At 55.2% G+C, this 22,192-nt stretch overlaps 1 protein-coding gene across 1 annotated transcript; it reads right to left on the reverse strand.

Moving 5' to 3' along the window:
• Positions 1-1,115: 1,115 nt before the first annotated feature.
• FBLIM1 (filamin binding LIM protein 1) lies at positions 1,116-18,381 on the reverse strand. The gene is made up of 7 exons (XM_012662467.1): positions 18,113-18,381; positions 12,503-12,675; positions 11,751-11,868; positions 9,547-9,716; positions 6,878-7,056; positions 5,648-5,765; positions 1,116-2,495 (listed from the first exon to the last, which is right to left on the reverse strand). Exons 1-7 carry the CDS (start codon positions 18,360-18,362, stop codon positions 2,382-2,384), a joined length of 1,122 nt encoding a protein of 373 aa, XP_012517921.1. The 5' UTR covers positions 18,363-18,381; the 3' UTR covers positions 1,116-2,381.
• Between the last annotated feature and the right edge of the window lie 3,811 nt (positions 18,382-22,192).

Raw genomic sequence — 22,192 nt, forward strand, 5'->3', positions numbered from 1 at the left:
TCGAACTCCTGAGCTCAAACAATCCGCCCGCCTCAGCCTCCCAGAGAGCTAGGATTACAGGCGTGAGCCACCATGCCCGGCCCCCAAAGTTACATTTTAATGGTAGGAAAAACCAAACCAAACCAAACTTGGTGACAAAGAGAGAAAAGTGTCCCCTGAGAGCTGGCCTGGTCCCCACAGCTGGGTGTGGTATGCTCCAATCTCCTAGCTCACCCACACTGGGCAAGGTCACTCTGTGACCATGAGGAAGCGAGTCAAGGTCAAAAGCAACACCATTCAGCAGTTGTCCTGAGCACTGTCTCTGGGCCATCCGCACAAATGACCAACGTCCCCCTGTCCTGAGCCAGTGCTGCATCCCTCCCGATAATCACAGCTGCAGCATCAACCCAACTGTGTTGACTGCGGGCATGTCCCTGTGGTCTGACTGACGGGCATCAACACAACTGCGGAGAGTGACGGCTGGAGAAGACTCGTGAGCCGGGCACTTCCTGAGCCTGACGCTTCCCTTTCATCACAGCAACCACTGATGACGCAGGTTAGTATTGTCCCAGTTCACAGACAGGACGTTAAGGCTCAGAGGGTTACCCGCCTGTCCACACCTGAATAGAGGCGGGTCTGAGACCTGAGCTGTCGCCCCTAAGCCCAGCGCTCTTTCCCGCCATGCACCCCTTCTCTGGGGCCTCCCTCACCAAGCCAGCCCTGTGGTCAGGCCAGCGTGTGAGCGCACAGGGAGAACGTGCCCTGGGTAGGGGTTGATTCTCCTAGAGGACTTGGTGGCCCTAGAGGGGCCCCCGCAGCAAAGGCTCCACCGTGCAGCCAACCCCTTCGCTGGTGGCCTGTGTCCAGGAGACGCACACCTGTGGACTGGCTGGCACAAGTCTCCAGTGCTGGGCGTGAGGAGGGAGATGAGTTCCTCCATCTGCCAAACTGAGCCCCGGTTTTGGGGGAAGGAGGTGCAGGTACTTTCCGGACATTCATGCCCCGGTGAGCAGATTCCCAACAAATGTGTTCCCAGGGCTGCTACCAAAGGCCAGCATTACCGGCGGGAAATCTTAGAACACCGATATGTTTCTAATAGTTACGCATTTATTTTCATGTGTAAGAAGAAAAAACACAACTAGTACATCAGCGTGTGGCTGCGTGGATACAGAGCTCAGCACAGGGCTGAAGTTGGAAGTGAGGGAGAAAAAAACAGTACATTGATGTCAATGAAATAACAGAACAGAAAGTCCTTGGTTATGATAAAAATCGTGGCGGTGATCCATGATCGCCAGCTTGGGACTTGCTGCTCTAAGCTTAGGGCAAGAAGCTGTGCTCCGGGCCGAAGCCCCGAAGGGTCCTACACAGAAACTGACCCAGTGCTCGGAACCTGTGGCGTGTGGTACATCAAGCAGACCCCAGGGGGGAAAGCACATTTTGTTTGACCTGTCTGTGCCCTACACATCGCCTCAAAGTGACGAAGCAACAGAAGCTGTTCTCCTTTGGCGGGGAGAAGCATCTTCTAGGTGTGGCCTCGTGCAGGCAGCGGTTACAGGGCAGCGCAGGCTGGGGGGCCCAAGTGGGACTTGGGGGGCACAAGCGGAGTGCTGGAGGGACACCTGCCCTGGCACCATCCTGGAGAAGAGTGAGTGTGTGTGTGCGTGTGTGTGTGTGTGTGTGTGTGTAAGAACACTCAGCCTCTGCACCCTGTTCCCCAGCATACAACAGGCGCTCGATCTGTGTCTGCTGACTCACCGTAGCGCACAGGAGGAGGTGCCAGAAGGCAAGGTGAAGGGACTGCTAATGTCCTCAGGTGTCTGGGGACCACCCTCTCCTCCACCACTAGGTCACATTCTTATACATGTGTGAACCAAGGGGAGACGTTTGCTATGAAGATTTTTCTCTCCCAAATCTAAAGAATGTTGTTTCCCATCATTTAAACCTCAACATTTTCAAAAAGCACTTTTTAAGGGACCTTGGAATTCTTCCTCCAACGGCTCAGCCCTGCAAGCCAGGGCTGGTCTCAGCACCCTGCTAGACAACTAACGAGTCAGTGCGGGGGACCCAGGCACCACCCGAAGACTTGTCCCAACTCGCCCCTGGAAATGGGTCAGGGCCAGCAGGGAACTCCGGGCGTGACCCTCATGGTCTAGGAGCCTTGGGGTGCCAGTGGGTAGAGGAGGAGTTGAAGGTCTAGGGGGCACTGTCCACCACTGCCCCCCTCTGAGCAGAAGGAGGCTCAGCCCCGTGTCCCAGACATGCAGGGCAGGGCTGCAGGCTGGTCCCCACTGAGGCTCAGAAGGAAAGTGTGCAAGAGCAGGTCAGGAAGGGAAACCAAGTCAGAGAAGGGCCCCGGCCGGGGCTAGCAGGCTGCTCACTGCCCTGGTGCCCGGCGGGTGCGCTCAGCAGCACCCCGCGGCACTCCGCTTCACGTGGCACGGCTTGCAGAAGAGACGGTCGTTCAGCGGGTAGCAGCCTTGGTCCGTGGGCTCCACAGACAGCAGGATCCTGCAGTCCTGGGGAGACAAAGACACATGTGGACGTGCCCCAGGCCTGGGCACCGCCTGCACAGGGCAGGACTCACTCGGCATCCGAGTAAAGCAGCCGAGGGAGCGAACGTACTCCCTACGGGGGAGGAAGGCGGCTGCTCCTTCCGTCCTCCCGACACACCTGGGCCAGGTCCCCACAGGGGGAGACCCGACACACACGGGGGCTTTAATCCACATGGAAGTGGGTGATGGCAACAGAGTCGCTGTGGGCGGAACTGAGGACACTCAGATCAGGGGAAGTTGAGGCTGGAAGGGCCTTAACAAGCCCCCGACAGCCCTTAGAACATAATTCGACGCGACAGGAAGCCCATGTACCGCCAGCTCCCCCGCCCGGACCAGCCTGGCACGCCGCCGGCTGCAGCAGGTATCTGCCCAACGAGAACTGAGTCTAGTCCGGTCCCTTCGTTTCACAGGCTTGTCCCAGGTCACACAGCTGGGTCTGGAGCTGGGACTGGGCGGGGTCTCCAGGCTCTGAGGCTGGGGGTCTCCTTGTTGCCCCATGGCCTATGCAACTTAAACACTGGCACAAACTTTAATATTTTCAATTTTTCAAATCACTAAAGGATTTCAGAATGAGGGGTATGGGGATTTGGGGCCCAAATTTTGCCAGCGTCACCATTTTGCCCCAGGCACGTTATCTGGGCCTCCCCTGAGCACAGGCTGGAGGTGATAATGAGAGCAACTCATACCTGGACACTCGGTGCCAGGCAGCCTTTGGAAGCGGCACGGATCCAACCAAAGGGGCTGGTCCCGTACAGACAACTTTGGGGTCACAGGTGGCATCCTGACTCAGCAGAGACCAGGGTCCACAGTCTGCCTTCCTCCCTGGCCAGCAGGGCGGGTGCCTCACATGTCTCTTCCCTGCAGTGCCAAGTGCCACCCTGAGTCTCTCAAGTGGACTCTGGGTGACATAACCCCAGTATCTGCGTCATTCGTAACAGCCCTTGTTTGGCATAGAGAGAACAAGTGCCAAGCCTGAAGTTGCAAAGGGACACATGTGACTGCTCCTAAATTAGAACCAAGTGAGGAAAACCCCTCACTATAGCCAAGTCTCACAAAGTCTATGAAGGAACCGTGGGGGGGCTGAAAGCTGGGTGGACCCGGCCCAGAAAAATATAGGCTGGAACCACCAATCTGAGCCTCAGTTTCCCCATCTTAAATGGGGACAGGGATCCCCATCTCGCAAGATGAATTAGGATTATATAAGGTGATACATATGAAAGCATTTTATAAATTTAAAAGCACTGCCTATGTCTAAAAGACTTGTTGTCCCTCCATCAATAGCCATAAATAATACGGACCCCGAAGCAGGTAAGAATGGTGAGACGGGGGCGTGGGCAGTGCCTGGCAGCCATTTCTCACCCTGGAGAACAGCACCCTCACTCTGCTCCAGACCACGGTGGTTCAAGAACCTCATCTTCCAAAACATAACAGCCGGAGTCCAGGAGTCCAGATTCCGCCTTACGACAGCAGCCTTGGCCACGCCCGCCCAGGGCGGCAGGGGGTTTATCTGCTCCCTAGACAGCTCAGGAAAGTGCTGATCACCATGGAGCTTACTGGGGCGACGGCGGTGATAACAGCGCTTGGCTTTCGTCATTGGGCTTTCAAGAAGCATTATCAGCTGGACCTTGAACTATAATCGACCAAGACAAAGTAATTACGAAGCAATTAATCAACTTCTCTACCCAGTTCCCTTGACATCTCAGTGAAAACAGACTCCTGGTTCCAATATCTGTTTAAATAAATGTGAGTGAATAAATGTTTAGAATTACTCATTGGCTGAGTAAGAGATTTGCTCTGGGACTCTCCACTTAGGTGACACCCATAAAAGTGGCCACCTTGTCCCCATCAGAGCAGACAGAAACTTCAGTGATATGGAGCTGGCAGCAGGAAGGGGAGAGGATTTGTGGAGCCTCCCCAGCAGGACTGGCTACAGAATTCGCAGAGTCCAGGGCGAAATGAAAATGCAGGGCTCCTTGTTCAAAAAGTAAGCATTTCAGGACAGCAACAGCAGAGTTTTAAAGCATGTGTCGTACCCTTGTGATCCCCAGGCCCTGTGGGACAACTCCCTGGGCATTTCTTGCTGGGATGACCAACTGTGCCAGCTTCTAACCAGCCTCCCCAGGTCAGCCCAACCACTCCCCACAGCCTGCCTCACCCCGCCCAGGCTCTTTCCTTCTCTCTGGCCTCATTAATAACCACACCTTCCAGCCCACTACACTCCAGACACAGATGTTTCTGGAAACTTCCTCTTTCTCTGATTCTTCAGGCTTGCTCATGCTGCAGGGGGTTTTTACAGGCGCTTTCCCTTTTCTGGACTTCCTTTCCCTTCTCTGAGTATCTGGCAAACTCCTACTCATCCTGCAAGACCCAGTTAAGCATCACCTCCACTACAAGAGTGCCTCTGATTCTGCCACCCTGGTTAGACTCCATCACTGCCTTCTTAGCCCCAAAGCTGACTTGCACACACTCCCAGCACCCGGAAAGGACATCTGTGCTGGCACCTGCCCAGCACCCCCTCCTCTCTTCCTATGGCTCATATGGGTCTGCCTCCCTGGCCCCAGGGGCCGTAAGTCCTAGTACCCGGCAGCCCCCACACGGTGCTTGCCCCAGAATGGGCAAGTAACCCAAGTGGGGCTGAGCAGGGGCCTTCTTGGGACTGTGTGGCTTCCTATCCCCTCTTTCCTTGGGGGTTTCTACATTGAGAGGTGTGAACCTGAGCCATCTGCACCTCTGTGTTCCCCTCCCCCCACAGAGGATGCCAGCCCCCAGGAAGAGAAAATGAGACAAACACACAAAAAAGGCAGAACCAAGAGATGGTGGCAACCCTGCTGCCACCATGTGATGTCATCAGTGATCTCACCACCAGAAGCCAACGGGTTCCCTGTCCTGCCAAAGCAACCTGAGTTTGGTTTCTATCATCAACCTAAAGAGTTCTGATTAATAGACTGGATTTGTAATTATTTCCACTCATTTGTCTCTGCCACGGACAGCGAACAATTTGAGAGCAGAGCCCCCACCCCAACTTGTCCCCGTGTCCCAGAACCCAGTCTGGGGCCTGGCGCGCAGCAGGCTCGAGTAGCGATGGAACGTCATTAGGTCGCCGCTGCTCCACTCACCTCACACCTGTAGCAATTCTCATGGAAGTTTCTTCCCATGCACTCAATTTTGAAGGCATCTTTCCCGTCCCGGGGAATGATGGGATTCTCACAGATGCTGCACACGGGGGCGAACTTCCTGGAGGGAAAGGAGCCAGGCGATGAACACAGAAATTAGCTGTCAGAACCGGGGCTGGCTGGCTGGAGTTCACCTGCCAAGCGATTTCGGCCCCATCGCTCCGTGACTGCACCTGGAGCTACCGCGTCCACGTCCGCTGCTTCCCGGCAGGAGCGGGTGGAGGGAGCTATGCAACGAGACCCAGCCGCCCAGGGTGACCGGAGAACGTCTGAACTGAGAACTGTGTCTGTCTTGTATTATAGGCCACTCTTGCACGTCTGTCTCTCCCCTTGGGCAGTGAGCAACTCGCAGGCAGGGACTGAGCCTCACGGATATCTACATGTTCCCAGGGCTTTGTCCAGCTCCAAGGGGAGGCCCCAGAGGCAGGTCCTCGGGGGTCTGCACACTTGCCAAGAGCGTCAATACCAGCTGCGGTAAAATGCAACCCTTAGTCGTGCCCACCTGCGACACTACGACAGATACTGGTTTTCGTCCGTCGTCCCTGGCTCCTAACTCCCACCGCCCTTGTTATAACGCGGTGCTTTCGGCATCAGAAAGCAGCATCTCTCCCTCCCTCTGATCTTCTCTTGCCCTCCTTCCACCTGCTCCTTTCTCTCCCCAAGGCAAGAATCTGTTCTTGCCTCTCTGTCTTGAGGCCGGCCATAAAGAAATTATCTGACTGTGGGTCATAAGGCCCTCATTCCAGAGAGGGTCCTGCCCCAGCCTGCAGGAGGGGACGCCGCAGCAAAAGGCCAAGAGGAATCCGAATAGGCCTTGCAGGTTTTCCCTCTCAGTCAAGCAGTATTAGATCACACCCTTTTGCCTCATCACATTTCTGCAGGGTAGACAGTCCTGTCCAATGAAGTCTCCATCGAAGGCCTACAAGGACAGGGCTTGGAGAGCTTCCGGATAGTTGAACACATGGGGGTTCCTGGAGGGCGAGGTGTCTGGGGAGGCACGGAAGCGCCACACCCCTACTCCCAGACCTCGTCCTACACCTCTCTCTATCTATATCCTCTATAATAAACCGGTAAACAGGAGGCTCTGGCCCAGCACTCAGGCTTGGCTCCTTCGTCCTGCCCGGGTCCCACCCTGTCCTCCCCACCCCTCCCAGCGCACAGACCCCTCCACACCTGTAGAAGTCGTCCAGGCAGTACACCTCGTTCTGGCCGTCCAGGGCAAAGCTCTCGTCCCCGATGCACCGGGCGCAGGCCACACACGTGAAGCAGGGAGGGTGGAAAGCCCGGCCCAGGGCCCTGATGACGTGCTCCCGGACCACCTCGCCACACTTGCCACACTTCTCGAGGGTGTCCTGGGAAAGAAGGCCAGGGCCATCCCATGGGCACACCCACCCCAAGCCATAAGGGTCTTCTGGCTGGCTATCCTCGGGGACCCAGGAGGCCAGGGGTGCAGGAAGACACACAACCGGCCTGTGACCACTGCCCCAAACCTCCACTGTCGCTCGTAACAGACTGAGCTTGGCACTGCGTCCTTGGCTGCAGCGAGGAATGCGGCCGTGAAGCTACAACCACGCCTCTTGTCACTGGGATGTGCTTGAGGCCAGGGCCCACCAGAGCTCTTCAGGGAAATGGCTCCTCAACCTCAGAGTGGGGAAAAGGAATTCCTGGGGGACTGGCTTTCATCCTTCAGACAGTAAACCTTGAAATTCTTCCCTTTTCCCGTTTGGCCACTTGGAAGCTCAGAGCCAAGTCCCGTGTTCTGCTTTCAGGAACCAGCACAGGGTCTGGGTGCTGACTTTCCCCGGGTCTCGTCACACTTTCTACTTTGGTTTCCTTCTGTTTGGATTTGCTTATTTTACATTTGTACATTTCATAGTATTAAGTGCATTCTTTTTTTCATTTTTAAATGTTATTTTATTTCCTTTCCTTTTTTCTCTTTTTAAAATCGCTTTTGTTTTTGTTTTCATTTTCTTTCTTTCAAGTTGGAGGCGTATTTGAAGCATTCTTTTTTTTTTTTTTTGAGACAGAGTCTCACCCTGTTGCCCGGGCTAGAGTGCTACGGCGTCAGCCTAGCTCACAGCAACCTCAGACTCCTGGGCTCAAGCGATCCTTCTGCCTCACCCTCCCGAGTAGCTGGGACTCCAGGCATGCGCCACCATGCCCGGCTAATTTTTTCTATATATTTTTAGTTGTCCAATTAATTTCTTTCTAATTTTAGTAGAGACGGGGTCTTGCTCTTGCTCAGGCTGGTCTCGAACTCCTGAGCTCAAAGAATCCGCCCGCCTCGGCCTCCCAGAGAGCTAGGATTACAGGCGTGAGCCACCACACCCGGCCGAGATTCACCTTCTTAACAAGCTTGTAAGTGTGCCACGTTGTCATCGACAGGTGTACACGCATTCTTACAATATAGGCTGCTCAAACCCTTTCTGGAATGAGGGTGGATTAGAGAGAGAGAAGACCGAGGCAGAGCGGAGGCCCCCGCTAACCTGTCCACCTTTCCTCTGGACGCCGTCTCTCTCCCCTTCCGGCTGAGCCGGTTCATCGTACCCTGGCTCTACCGGGGCAGACGTGTGGGCGCAGCACCCCCTCCCCGCCTCCTGCGCACAGCTCGTCTCTCCCTCCTGGCTGCTCCCACCCCTCAGTGCCTCACCCCTACCTGGCTCCACCCGGAGGGAAGAGAGTAGGGACCCCCCCCACGGTCATGTTGATGGGTTCGGAGGGATGGGGGGGCTGGCATCTTGCTCCCCCGACAGTGCTCACCGGTTGTGGTAAAGTCATGAGCCTGGAATCGGATTGTTCTGACTGTTCTGGATCCTTCCAACTCCAAACATTCTAACCCCCCCATCAGTCGTTTTCAAACTTCCACGTGCATCAAAATCACCTGAGACACTTGTAAAAAGGCAGATGGCCAGGTGCTGCCCATTCATGAGGACAAGAGGAGGCCTGCGCACACCCAGGGGACGAGGCTGCGGTGGTCTGTACGCCACACTGAACACGCCACCGCAAACCATCGAAGCGTCAGAAATTCCAATACACTGTCATCCAAACTGGCTTTCACCGACTGCATTTGGGACCCAGAAGGGGTGATTCCCTGTAGGCCACGCATAGGACCCTCATGGCTCTGGGTGAGGGAGTGACAAGACCACATGGAGGCTCCAGAGCCAGACAGGTCTGGGGGACAGCCCCAGCTCCTCGGCCTTCTAGAGTGTGACCTTGTGTGGCGGCTAAGTAATGCCCCCAGAGATCCAGGCCTAATTTCTGGAACTTGTGCACGTTGCCTTGTACGGCAAAGTGGACTTTGCAGATGGGACTAAGTCAAGGATTTTGAGATGGAGGGATTGTCCTGGACTAGCTGGATGGACCCTAAATGCCACCACAGGTGTCCCTATGGAGGGGGCAGAAGGGGACATGACACAGAAGGTGGTAATGTGGCCACTGACGTAAGACGCTACACTGCTGGCTTTGGGGATGCAGGAAGGAGCCCGGGGATGCAGCTCAGACACTGGGAAAGGCAAGGAAACAGATGCTCACCAGAGCCTCCAGGGAGACACCTCAATTCTGGCCCGGTGAACCTGATTTTGGACCTCTTTCCTCCTGCACTATGGGAGAATAAATGTGTGTTTGGGAGCCACCAACTCTGGTGATTTCTTACAGCAGCCCGAGGACTCTAACACATCTTTGCAGAGCTCCTTCTCCTTGCTGGGCCTCGGCCTCCTCGTCTGCGAAACAGGTCAACAGTCCCCATAATACTTCCCAGGACTGCCGTGGGGAACGAAATGACATCACGTCTCCCAAGAGTCTGGCTCAGTGCCCGGCACCCGGAGGCCTGCCGCGGGGGTTACCTGGTAGCAGCTTTCGCAGAGGGGCCGCCCGTCCTTCTGGTAGAAGCTCTGCCCGGCCAGCTGGCGGCGGCAGGTGCGGCACGTGAAGCACTGGGCGTGGTACTGCCTCTTCATGGCCTCCACGGCCAGCTCTCGGGGGGACACCGTCTTGTGGCAGAAAGCACAGATGTCTGGGGACAAGGAGACACAGGCTGTCAGCAGCCCAGCCTGGAGGACTGAATCCAGTCGCCACCCAGAACATGGGCCGAGTACCCAGGGTTCTGCCTCAGAGCCCTGGGGGTTCCTCAGCTGACAAACACAGAGGGTCGAGAGGAGCATTAAAACGGAATCTGAACAGCCTTCGAGAAGCCAAAATCAAGGACGAAGTGTCAGAACAACCGATTGTCAGCTGCAAACAAAGGAGTTGGCTCTATAGTGATACCTTACACCCAGATAATCCGAATTTATCAAAGATCTAGTGCAAAAAATGAAACCATAATAATCCTTGAAGAAACCGGAGGAAAAATATTTTATAACTGGAGATAAGGCCTTTCTAACAATGACATAAAATCCAGAAGCCAGAAAAGGAAGGGCTGAGACATTTGACTACACAAAAACTAAATTTTTATGGATGGCCAGGCGTGGTGACACACGCTTGTGGCCCCAGCTACTCGAGAGGCTGAGGGAGGAGGATCGCTTGAGCCCCACAGGTTCAAGGTCACAGTGAGCTATGATCATGCCACTGCATTCCAGCCTGGGTGACAGAGTGAGACCCTGTCTCTAAAAAAAAATCTTTACAGATGACAAAACCCACCATAAGTCAAAAGACAAACGAGGAACTTAGAAGAAAATTTGCAACTCATATCACAAAGACTCAGTCACCCTGACTGCCCCCGGCGGGTGAAATTTGCGTTGCTCACTGTGTTCCCGCAGGGTCCGCAGCGGCGCTGGGCGCATGGCAAGCACTTAATAGCTGTTTATTAAATGAGTAAGTAACACGCAGTGCTGCAGAGGCCATGAGGGAACAGTCAGGCAGACACTGCTGTCGGGAGTGAAGCTCGGGACAACGAACAACAGCAATTTGGTAAAAAGACCCAAATTACAGATGCACCTGCCTTCTGGCCACAGTACTTCCTCTCCTAGGAATTTAATTCACAGGTAAATCTGCACGTGGGCAAAATGACCGATATGCGAGGTGATCCATCTCAGCATTATTTGGTGCAGCGAGAAACCACCTAAGTATCCATCAATAGGCGGCTGGTGCAAAGCACTGTGGTACATCCCTACTAAGGAATGCCATGCAGCTATAAAAAAGAATAAGGAGCCACTTTATGTTGCATGTGCAACCAGCTGTGAGATGTACTAAGGAAAGCAAAGCACAGAACAGCCCAGTTTGCTACTGTTTGTGGAAAAATGGGGGAAGGGGATGGGCAGACACATATCTGTATTTGCTTGTATATGCATAGAATATCTCTGGCAGGATATGCAAGACGTCAGCACCGAGACTGCCCATCTGGAAGGAAACTGGGTGATATGAGGAGAAGGCCCCAGAAGGCAGACTTCTCCCTGTGTGCCCGTTTTACACTTTATTTTGCATTATGTGAGGGCCTCAGGTATTCAAAATTAAATAGTGAGAAAAAATTCAAGGCATTTTTGCTGTCGTAGCAAACTGTGCATATTAATATGTTAAATGGATTTTAGTTACAAAGGAAAAATGTTGAGGCAGTAAAAAGTAAATTGGGCCAGGCGCGGTGGCTCACGTCTGTAATCCTAGCACTCTGGGAGGCCAAGGCGGGAGGATCGTTTGAGCTCAGGAGTTCGAGACCAGCCCGAGCAAGAGTGAGACCCTGTCTCTACTAAAAATAGAAAGAAATTAATCGGACAACTAAAAATATATAGAAAAAATTAGCCGGCCATGGTGGTGCATGCCTGTAGTCCCAGCTACTTGGGAGGCTGAGGCAGGAGGATCGCTTGAGCCCCAGAGTTTGAGGTTGCTGTGAGCTAGGCTGATGCCACAGCAATCTAGCCTGGGCAACAGAGTGAGATTCTGTCTCAAAAAAAAAAAAAAAAGTAAATTGATGCCCAATTATAAAGCCCACCACTGTAGTGTGAGCTGGGGTGAGAATGGGGGTCCCTGCTCTCATAGTTCCCACCTGGAAGCCCATGCTGGCCCCACGACGGTCCCTGGGGACCACCCCAGAGTCCTTCCAGCCCTGTGCACATACCTGTGGATGCCTCTCTCTCGGGGAAGCCAACAGGCTCTGCCGGGGGAGGTGGCAGCTCCTCCTCCGTGGGCCCAAGGGGACCCAGCCGAGGCTGGACTGGAGGTTGTTCCACTGGGACCTGTGGGGACAGAAAGTGGGGAGGAGTCATCCAGTGGGGACCTCATGCAGCCCTCCAGCTCTGCTCCTCACCTGGGTGGCCCCAGACACAATCAGTCCCAGGGTATCGAGGAGGAAACTGAGGCCCAGGGAAGCAAGTGACCTGTCTAAGGTCACTCAGTGGGAAGGGTACAGTGGCAGCTGAAGCCCAGCCTCCTAGCTCCTTGCCCTGGGTCCCCTCAACCAGTCAAAGCTCCTTCTACCTGGAAGGAATCTCCTGGAGTCAGGTTTTCCCCTGGATGCTGGACTGAGTGGGCTCAGCCCTGGCCTGGGACCCTGCCCGTTTCCACAACGGCCTCTGCTAAGGGCTGGGATTATAAACGGGTTTCCCATGCAGCATGAGGGATTCAGTCAGACACATGGAAACGTCTTCCTCAGGGCCAGAGTCGGTGCCCAAAGGGAAAAGCGTGTGGCTCCCCTCTCCAGGGACCTTGAAATGCCCGACCAGACCAGACCGATTTTTACCATCCTGAATAGGGCCTCCCCTCCACAGGAGAACAGGCCCGACAACTTCCAGGCCTATAATCCCTGCAAGGCCCAGAAGGCCCAGACCCCCCATGCCCCCCACACCCAGGGCACCAGGGGGTTGGCAGTACCTGTGGTGGGGGCGGGGGCGGGGGCAGGTGCAGCTGCTCTAAGTCTGAAATGAGCGACGCCCCCACGGGGGCAGGGGGCTCCTCATCAGGTGGCAGGTACGCTGGAGGGGGCGGCGGGAGGAGGTCCAGGTCTGCGTCCTCACCATCCAGGGGAGGAGGAGGCGGGGAGCATCCTGCAACCAGAAGAGAAGGTTGGCCACAGCCTCCGCAGGGGGACAAAGATTTGTACTTCCCCAGAGGGCCGTACAGCAGGGTGGCGAAGGGCTCAGATCCGGGGCCACCCAGATCCGGGTCCCATCTCTGCCTCTGCCATTGACTTGCTGTGTGTCCTCAGGCAAGAGACTTAACCTCTCTGAGTCTTAATTTGCTCAGCTGGGAAATGGGCCTCAGTCCCTGAGGGCTGTAGAGGACTAAGTGAGATGATGCAGTGAGTGGCTGAGACACATATTTCAGAACCGTTAGCATAGACATGGTAGTTTTATACACACACACACACACACACACACACACACACACACACACACACAGAAACCGATAGATTGGTTGAAAGAAATCCCAGGTGTCCAGACTGGGTAACTGCAGGGATAGTGGCTGCACATGTCGTTTTCCTTTAATTCCTCTTTTCAGCTGTGTTCTGTCCTGGGCGGTTTTAATGTCTGGGGAGTTTTGCTTCAATGTCTTTGTGGGTATTGGGGTATTGAAGGGTATTGATGGGTGAATACCCTACGCCCACCGTTCAATGCTGCTCTGAACTTTCCAGGCCCAGTGTTTGGCTGGGGTGACAGAAGAGGGGTTGGGGCAAGGGTCAGTCGTACTCTGATCAGCATCTCTCAGCATTTTTAAAACAGCTTTATTAAGATATTTACTTTTTGTCTTGTGGATGTCCCAGTTCTGGCCGTTTGACACAGACACGCAGCAGGGCTCTGAGCACAGGAGCCGTGGAAGCGTCCACGACGCACCCCCACGGGGCTGGAGCGCCTGCAACCGCCTGCTGGGAGGCCTTGTTGAAACACAAGCATGACCAAGCCCGAGGCTGTGGCTCTCCGGGTGTGGTCTCTGGACCAGCAGCAGCAGCAGCAGCAGCAGCGTCCCCGTCCCGGGAGCTTGCTAGAAAAGCAACTTCTCGGCCTGCCCCAGACCTGCAGGATCCGAAACCCTGGGGATGGGGTCAGCCGCGTGGAGCTCAAGGGCCCTCCAGGTGACACTGATGTATTCAAGGGTAGGAACCACCACCCTAATTAAATAATAGATTCAGGTGATGACCATCAGGTGTTGAAAGCATTAGGCTGAAGGCTGATCAGGAACTTTCTAAGGTGGGGTTGGGCTGCTAACACCTGAACCCTGAACCCAAGAGACATCGGGGGTCTCCTGATTCATGTGACACTACAGGAAGCTATGGGCACCTCCTATGAAATGTTCTTACAAAAAAAAAGTCCCAAACAAAACCCGTAATCTAATCAGATCTCTAGAGTTAAGTTGCATTGATAATAAATTTGGCTGACAGAGGGGCTAGTTGAGACCATAAGGAAGCAAAGGGACAAATCCAGCACGTGGGACATGAAACTGAGCCTGTTTCTGCAACAAGTTCATGGCGTGAGGGAGAAAAAAAGGGGGACTTCCCTGGAATTAAGAGACTCAATATATATTTGTGTTGTTCAACAGTGGCCACATATGTGGCTACGTAGCACTTGAAACATGGCGAGCCAACACCGAGATGTGTTGTTAAGTCTTAATGTGGAAAGAAGAATGTAAAATATCTCATTAATCATTTTTTTTTATTTGGGGTCTTCCAGTGAGGACTGGAAAACCTGCTAGACAAATTCTAAAAGAGTTGTAACACTAATAATTTTTATACTACTCAGGAGGCTGATGCAGGAGGATCGCTTGAAGCCAGGAGACCAGCCTGGGCAACATAGCAAGACCCCATCTCTAAAATAATAATATATTTTTTATAATGATTACATGCTAAAATGATCATATTTTTAATACATTAGGTTGTATAATATGTAAAAATTAATATCACATTTCTTTTTACTTTTTTCAATGTGGATATCAGAAAATTTTAAATTACATATGTGGCTGGCATTTGTGACTCGCATTCTATTTTTATCGGACAGCACTGGTATAGACCTTATCTGGATCCCGATATGAAAAAATTAATCACCTCATTTAATTCTGCTCATTTTGTAGAGGAGGAAAGGCTAACTATTCCACTGAATTATACAGCTGAAAAGAAAGACTAGACATCACATAAACCTTTCAATCTACTACAATCCAGCAGTTCAAAGGCATTTTTATGCCAATCGGGGAAGACGAATTATGGTCAGAGTACCAGACAACCATAAGGCATTCTTGTTTATTTTGTCAGGCACTGTTTGGTGCTGTGGCTATGTAAGGCAGCGGCTGTATTTCGAGATGTGCCCTGACGAATGCGGGGCTGAAAGGCCATGATCACTGGGGTTTCCTTTAAAACACTTCACCAAAAAAAAAAAAAAGAGACAAAAGAAAGAAAGAAGGAGCAGATGAAACAAACGTGGCCAAATCTTGCTCATCGTTCACACTGGACGTGGGGTGTGCAGGGCTCCTTGCACTGCTCTCTCTACTTCATGTATGTTTGAAAGTGTCATAAAGCCACACACCCACGTGGACCCACGACAAACGCACTGGCATGGAATCACTTCCATTATTAGCACAGCTTCACTCCTGCTCCCAGGCAGAGTGTGGGGACGGGAGGCCCTGCATGCTAAGGACTCGTCAGCGGCGCTCACTGTCAGGGGCTCCTGCCTCAACCTCAGGCTCTTTCCCCTGTGCAGGAACCATCGCTCTCCTAACTGCCACCGCCAGGCTGCCCCGTGCCCCTGGGGGTCAGGAGGGAAGCCTTAGAGAGGGGCTGGGAACACTCCCGTGAAAATCCTCCGTCCACTGCCAGTACAGGGCGAGCACTGCTGATAGTGTCCCAGGGAAAAGGGGCACTCTGGGGACACTCCGTGTGCCTCCTGTCACGGAGGCACAAGTCAGGCCAGGCTCTGGGAGCTCAGAATGCCAGAGACGCCCATGGCAAGCAGATCAAGGTGCCGAAAGCCCCCGAGCCCAAAGACCTGGGCTCTGGCCCCTTTCCCGGCTAATTCGCTGGGGCACCTCTCAGGGCTCCAGGGTTCTTATCCATTCGCCAAAGACAACACCTCCAGCTTCTACCAAGGGCTGAAGGGACTGCACAGCCGGGACGTTTGCTCTAGACCTCGGTTCTCACACTTGGGCATGGGACAGAACCACCCGGGGGGTCTGTTGAAATGCGCATGGCTGGGCCCCACCCCAGAGTGATCCAGCAGGTTTGGGTGGCCCTAGAATTCTCCTGTCTGCTAAGTTCCTGGGGGGATGCTCGTGTGGCTGGTCCAAGGGCCACACTTTGAGAACTACTATTCTAGCCTAAAGTCTCACCTGCTTGACACCTCTGGACTAGAACAACAGCTCTTAAAGTGTGGGCCCCAGACCAGAGCATCAGCATTACCTGGAAAGGAATAAGAAATGCAAATTCCAGGCCCCACTGCAGACCTGCTGATTCAGAAATACCCGGGGTGGGGCGCAGGCGGCTGTGTGGGAACAAGCCCCAGGGGGTGCTGATGTGGCTGGAGTGTGAGAACCGGGCTCTCCAGGGCCAGTGAGTCAGGGGCAGCTCTCGGAGAGGCAGCGAGGGTGCTGAGGCCTCTCCCCCAGCTGCGTCGTGGTGCAGGGCCCCCAGGCCGTGAAGGGTGGACAGGAATTCAAGAGAGAGAAGCAAGGCACGGGGACCTGGGGCCCACGGCGGGTGGGCAGAGAGGGGGTCCCTGAGCTGCAGGAGGATAATTGAGAGGACAAGCACCAGGTGGGCATCAGACGGGCAGCCTGCTGCAGAGATGGCTCCAAGCAGCTGGCAGGTCCCCAGGGCCCCAGGGCCAGCCTTTGTGTTCTGAGTCAGACCAGCTTCATGACCAAGCTGCTCACCTAAAACTTATCTCACGCCAGCGAGACCCAACCCCAGGACTCCCTGTGTCCCGATGAGGGCAAAGAATTGGCAGAAATGATGCCTGGCCGGCCATGCCGACCAGCGGCTTCTAGACCAGCCCTTCCCAAGGACAGTCTGATTTTTATTCCCCACACTCCTGGGATCTTCTGCCTATAATTCCAATAACCCATGAGAATGTCCTGGAAATTCTGACATCCAAACTGTATTTCCACCCACAAGGGACATTTTTCTTTCCCATCAGATCACATGTCCTAATGTGTGAATTTTGTCAACATGGTCCCGGTTCTCCTACAAGGAGTGGCAGCTGGAAGGAGTCTGTGCTCTTGGGATGTGTGATTAGGAGGGAAAGATCAATTTAGCAGGTTCCGTGGTCGTGAAGAAGCATGTCACTTGAATATCCACGCACTGTCACGTGTATGCGCATGTGGGCCCCTCGACTCCTTTCTGGCCTCCAGTAATTGGCACTTCCCGTTGGTCTTTAGGTGGTTTCCATGGTGATGATGGACAGGGCTGCCCTAGCCTTGCTCTGGGACAGCAGGACATCTGACTAGGCACCCAGGGGACTCTGGGGGCTCAGCTGCCATCCTGGGCTGGCTTCCCACCCTTAGCGTCTCGGCACCTTGTCACTACAGCTGGGGCCCTATCAGATGATGAGCCACCCCCTGCCCCAGGGCCCTGGGCTGTCACCTTCCTCACCCCTACCCCACCCAGCAGCTGAGCCCATCCATGGGAGAGGCAGGGAAAGATGCCTAGAAGGTGTCCTGTCACCATAGCAATGGGGCCAGTTCAGACCAAGCACAAGGTAAAGGAAGAGTCCTTCACGGAGTATTTGTTTTGTGACTGATAGGTCACATACACATTCAAATTTCCATTTTCCAGAAGAGGAGACCAAGGCCCAGAGCAAGGAAACGGCTTGCCTAAGATCACACACACAGCAAGTGAACGAACAGCAGAGCCCAAGAGAGAATAAAACCACCTTTCAGATTCTTCAACTTGCCAAATTCATTCCTGCCTCAGGGCCTTTGCACTTGCTGTTTCCATTGTCCTGTGAGCTCTACCTCCCCCTGGTCAGCACTATCATGTAATTCAGGTCTCTGCTGAAATGTCACATCCCCAGGGAAGTCATCCTGACCACCCCTTAAAAAGTTGCACCTCCTCACCTCTTTGCTGTTTTATTTCATTATAGCACTCGTGTCTACCCAACATTGTACATTATATTTTTATTATCTCTATTTCCCCCACTAGGATGTAACCTTGTCTCTCAGCACTTTCTGCCTGACAGGTGCAGGGCTAAACTCTTTACGTATGTATGATTTCATTTAGTCCTCATAACCACCCTCTGAGGAAGGTACTATCTTTATCCCTATTTTACAGATTAGGAAACTGAGGCACAGAGAGGTTAAGTGGCCCACCAACATCACACAGCCAAGAAATGGAGGAGCCGGGACTCACACCCAGGCAGGTGGGTTCCAGAGTCTGCCTGGCACTTAGTACGGGCTCGATGAATGAATGAATGAATGAATGAATGGCTCTGGAGCCTGCCCTTTCCCGCCCACCTCAGTGCTGCCCATGACGTGGTCTCCCTTGAAGTCCCCGCCCGCTCTTACCTCCATTGGAGAGCTGGGGTGGTACAGCTGGCACCGTGGCTGCAGCCCTGCCAGGGGGTGTCCAGGGGCTGGGCCTCCCCGCCGAGCCAGCCCCGGGTGACTTCATGGGGACAGGAGCCTCCCAGGGGCGGCCGCGCCGGGCCTCACAAGCTGCTCGCTTCACTTCCTCCAGCACAGCCACATCACGGCGCGGCGGCGCCAGGGTGATGAAGACAGATGAGGCCACCCTCTTCTCAGGCTTCGAGGCCATCGCTTCGGCTCCTGGTGGGGCTGGGGGCAGAGCAGGGCTCAGGGCATGGGGGTGCACTCCAGCTGGACACAGATGCCCCCCCAGCCGTGGAGCCTCCCTCCACCCGAGGTGGCCCAGCCACCCCACCATGCCAGCCACCCAGCCCAGCACCCAGCCCAGCCAGAGAGGAGAAAGGGGAGGACACGTGCCCACCAGAGGACTTGGCCACAGGGTGGGACAAAAGTCCTGACTGCCCCCCGACCTGCTCAACTAGGGGAGAAAAGGGCAGGCCTGCCCGCCTCACCTCGCCTGTGATTACTTTTCTTCGTCTGATTAGAGTGAGGAAGGAACAGTCCAGCTGCCCCCAGCCCAGGGCCCCGCCTGCCCGCTGGGCCACACCCAAGTGACGCCCCTCACCGGGGATCTGGATTCTCCTCAGCGAGCCTGAGTCCCCGCTGGGGCAGGGAAAGAGAAGGGAAGCCTCAAGGGTCAGGCTGGACCCTGCAGGCCGAGGGGCGGGAGCGTAGCCAGGGCGACCTTTTACCAAGACCAGCTGGCGCGGAGCTCGCAGGCTGGGGGTGTCTTGTGCAGTGACTCCCAACCCTCCCAGGCAGGCAGGGCAGGCACTGTTATTACCTGGCTCACGGATGAGGAAACTGACACTCAGAGAGGTGAGCGGTAGAGCTGGGATTTGAACCCAGAGCCCGTGCTCTCGGCCACTTTGCTCTGCTCTGCCCTCTGTCAGCCCAGCCCACAGCCAGCGTGTCTTTCTCTGCCTTCCAGAGCCAGAATCTCTCCCTCCAGCCATCTCCAAAACCGTGGCCTTGGATCAGGCCAGGCCGGCACGGGGCGGGGGGCGTGTCCATGGTCCCGATCTTTCTGGAGCACAAATCCTTCTCCTACTCAAAACCCCTCTCTCCACGGCTCTCCACTCCCTCAGGATAAAGTCCCAATTGCTGTGGCGTCAACCTCCTTGAGAGCACTCGGACCACTCCTCCTTCCTCACTGTATCTTTCTCTTACTTGCCTTGGAAGGTTTCTACTGCGGTTTTTTTTGAGACAGAGTCTTGCTCTGTCACCTGGGCTAGAGCGCTGTGGTGTCATCATAGCTCACTGCAACCTCCGACTCCTGGGCTCAAGCGATCCTCCCACCTCGGCCTCCCAGAGTACTAGGATTCCAGGCGTGAGCCACCGCGCCCGGCCTGCTTCTACTATGTTTTTCCTCTCCTGCCCCCACAGGGTGAATTTTAGCCTTCCCTTAGAGGCCCAGCTCAAACATCACCTCCTCCAGGAAGCCTCCCCTGAGTCCTGGCCCCCTCCCAGGGCAGTTGTGCGCTTCCACAGGGAGGTGACAGCCCCACAGCAGGACAGGCTGGCTCACTGTCAAGTGTCTGACCCCAGCTGTGTCCGAGTGCTCTGTGTGCCCTGAGGGCCGCGCACAGTGCAGGGTAGCGTCGGCGTGTATATCTGGGAGCAGGGTGGCACCCTGGTGCAGGAAAAGGCCATTTTCCATCTCTCAGGCGGTTCCAACAGACAGTAGCCTCAGGGGCCGAGGCTGAGGTGGGGCCACCAGGGGATGAGCTGGCACATCCAGCTCAGGAGTCCTCGCTGGGCACCCCACGATTGTGCCCAGGGCTACCTCACTCTGTCTGGGCCATCGTGACAGAAGCCCAGTCCACAGGCACGAGGGGAGGAAACAGGGACCCAGAGTGTGAATCTCAAGAAGTGGGGCTGGGTGGGGGGGGGGCCCAGGGGACCCTAACAGTGGACTCGGGAGCCCAGTGGGAACTCATAGGCTCCAGAGTGTGTGGCTGCTGCGAGCTCTCTTGGTGACTGAGGGAGAATAATAATAGCAAAAGCAGCGACACGTGCTCCCAAATTCCTCTCCGGTTGGTTTGCACGATTGGCTACTTGTACAGCTCAGCCTGACAATAAAATATCTGTTCTGAAGAAGAGACCAATATGTTAGGACAGACCTTTAAAAATTCTTTAAAAATACTTCTCCTTTGTTTCTGGTTTTGGAAGTGACATTTGGAAGTATATATACTTATCCTGGCTGTCACGGGCTTTAGTTTCACACTTTGTTATAAGTTTAAGAATCTATTTTCACGAATGATGTTCAGAGCGCATCTGAAATTTAAGGAAGAAATATCAGACAACGGCCCTCGCTGATCAGGCACTTAACTCGCAACCCAGCTGCAAGCAGGGCCACAGGGCCCAGGGCGGTCACGACGGACTCCAAATTCTAACGGAGCATCATTCAGCCTGGAAGTCCAGGGGGTCCTTGGACCTTAGACGACACACCTTTTCTTCCTTGGATGGCACAAGATCCCCCCCAGATTCCCAGGCCTGTTCTCACCCCGGAATGGCCCAGTCTGGCCTGGGTATCCTGTGGTCAGTGCATTCTGGGCTGGTCTCAGATGCCCCCACCCCCACCTCCTTCCCACCCAGCCCTGACCCTGTGACACTCCTCCGGGAACTCAGAGCTGCCGGGTTTCTCGGAAAATGTTCAGCACTGAGGCCAGATGTTCCCAGCTGGGCAGCACCCCCTTCTCTCCCAAGCGGTTACTGCAGGGACCTCAGGCCCCAGGGGAAGGGACTGAGCTGGGGAGTTTCGAAGCCCTGTCACGTCCCACCAGGAAAGGGAGCCTCAGCTTCCCTCTCGTCACTCTGCCCTCGTCATCCTGAAGTGGGGTGCGTATAAGCTCCCCGTGGGGCAGCCTCCCAGCCAGCCACGCCCAGGGTACCCTCCACCCCCACCCTCCCCCCACCCAGGGAGAATCAGAGATCCAGTTGGGTAAGCGGAGAAAGTGGGAACAAAGGGAAGGAAAGTCATTTCCTGTCAAGAGGAAGGAAAGAGGCTGGGATCCAGCCAGCCGGCTTTAGGCTGCAGCCCTGGGGCAGGGGATGCGGTGCTGAGGGGGGAGGACCCCACCCCGGTGTCCCCTTCCCACTCCTACTGCCCCCTCCAAAGAACCTCTGGAACCACCTCTAAGCTTTGTTCTTTAATAACTGGATAAAGTAGTCTCTGTTAGGGTCTGGAATTAAACTTTGCCGGAGGTGGGGGAGGGACTGTGCCCTGACCCCACCCACCCAACAGAGGGGTCTGCAGCCTTGGAGAGGGGTTCGCTCAGCCTCTCTCCCGCCCCAGGGAACCAGGGGAGGCACAGAGCTGGGTTCACTCTGGGCCCTACTTCTTTCCCGCTGGGTGCCCCTGAGCAGGTCACCAAACCTCTCTGGCCTGGTTTTTTTCATAAAGAGAATAACGAGTCTGTCCTGAAGGGTGGCAGAGAGGATGAGGGTGCCCAGGATCTTGGCATGTGGTAGGTGCAAAGAGAAGGACAGCCGGTTAGCCCCTGGGGGAGAGGAGCAGCTCTGGGGGCTGGGCTCCGCCCGAGGGTCCCGGCACGACATGGACTTAGCTGCCACCATTATTAAGAGCAGGAATCTGGTCGCCGCCCCAGCCTGTCCCCAGGGTCTTCAGATCGGGGCTGGGGGAGGCAGGACCGCGGCACCTCCTTGGGGTCGCCTCGTCCCGAACCTTCCCAGCCCCCGACGGGCATCGGAGGCCCAGAGAGGGGCAGCTCGCGGGCCCCGCTTCCCCTCGCCTGACCCTGGCCGGGAAGAGGGGCCCGGTGCTCCCAGGAGCTCCGGAAACCCGGCGCCCTCCCGCGGGCAGCCAGGCAGGGCGGCTGGCCGGGTCACCGAGGGGCGCCGCCGGGGACTTTAATTCGATCCATGTGCGGGACGCTGTCCTCTTTGTGCGGGAGCTTCCGCCCTGCGCTCCCGGTCCGGCTCCCCGCTCCGGGGCAGGGACACGACCCCGCGCCGTCCCCGCGGCCCTGCCCCCCC

This window comes from Propithecus coquereli, unplaced genomic scaffold (genome assembly GCF_000956105.1).
Source record: "Propithecus coquereli isolate 6110/MARCELLA unplaced genomic scaffold, Pcoq_1.0 Scaffold77, whole genome shotgun sequence".
Lineage (NCBI taxonomy): Eukaryota > Metazoa > Chordata > Mammalia > Primates > Indriidae > Propithecus > Propithecus coquereli.

What these genes read in the sequence shown, in the direction of transcription:
- FBLIM1 (XM_012662467.1), bottom strand. Translation starts at nt 18,362, where the DNA reads ATGGCCTCGAAGCCTGAGAAGAGGGTGGCCTCATCTGTCTTCATCACC. An exon ending in ACCCCAGCTCTCCAATGGAG is followed by an intron (nt 12,676 to 18,112) that starts GTAAGAGCGGGC and finishes TTCTGGTTGCAG; the next exon opens with GATGCTCCCCGCCTCCTCCT. An exon ending in AGAATTGCTACAGGTGTGAG is followed by an intron (nt 2,496 to 5,647) that starts GTGAGTGGAGCA and finishes TTGTCTCCCCAG; the next exon opens with GACTGCAGGATCCTGCTGTC.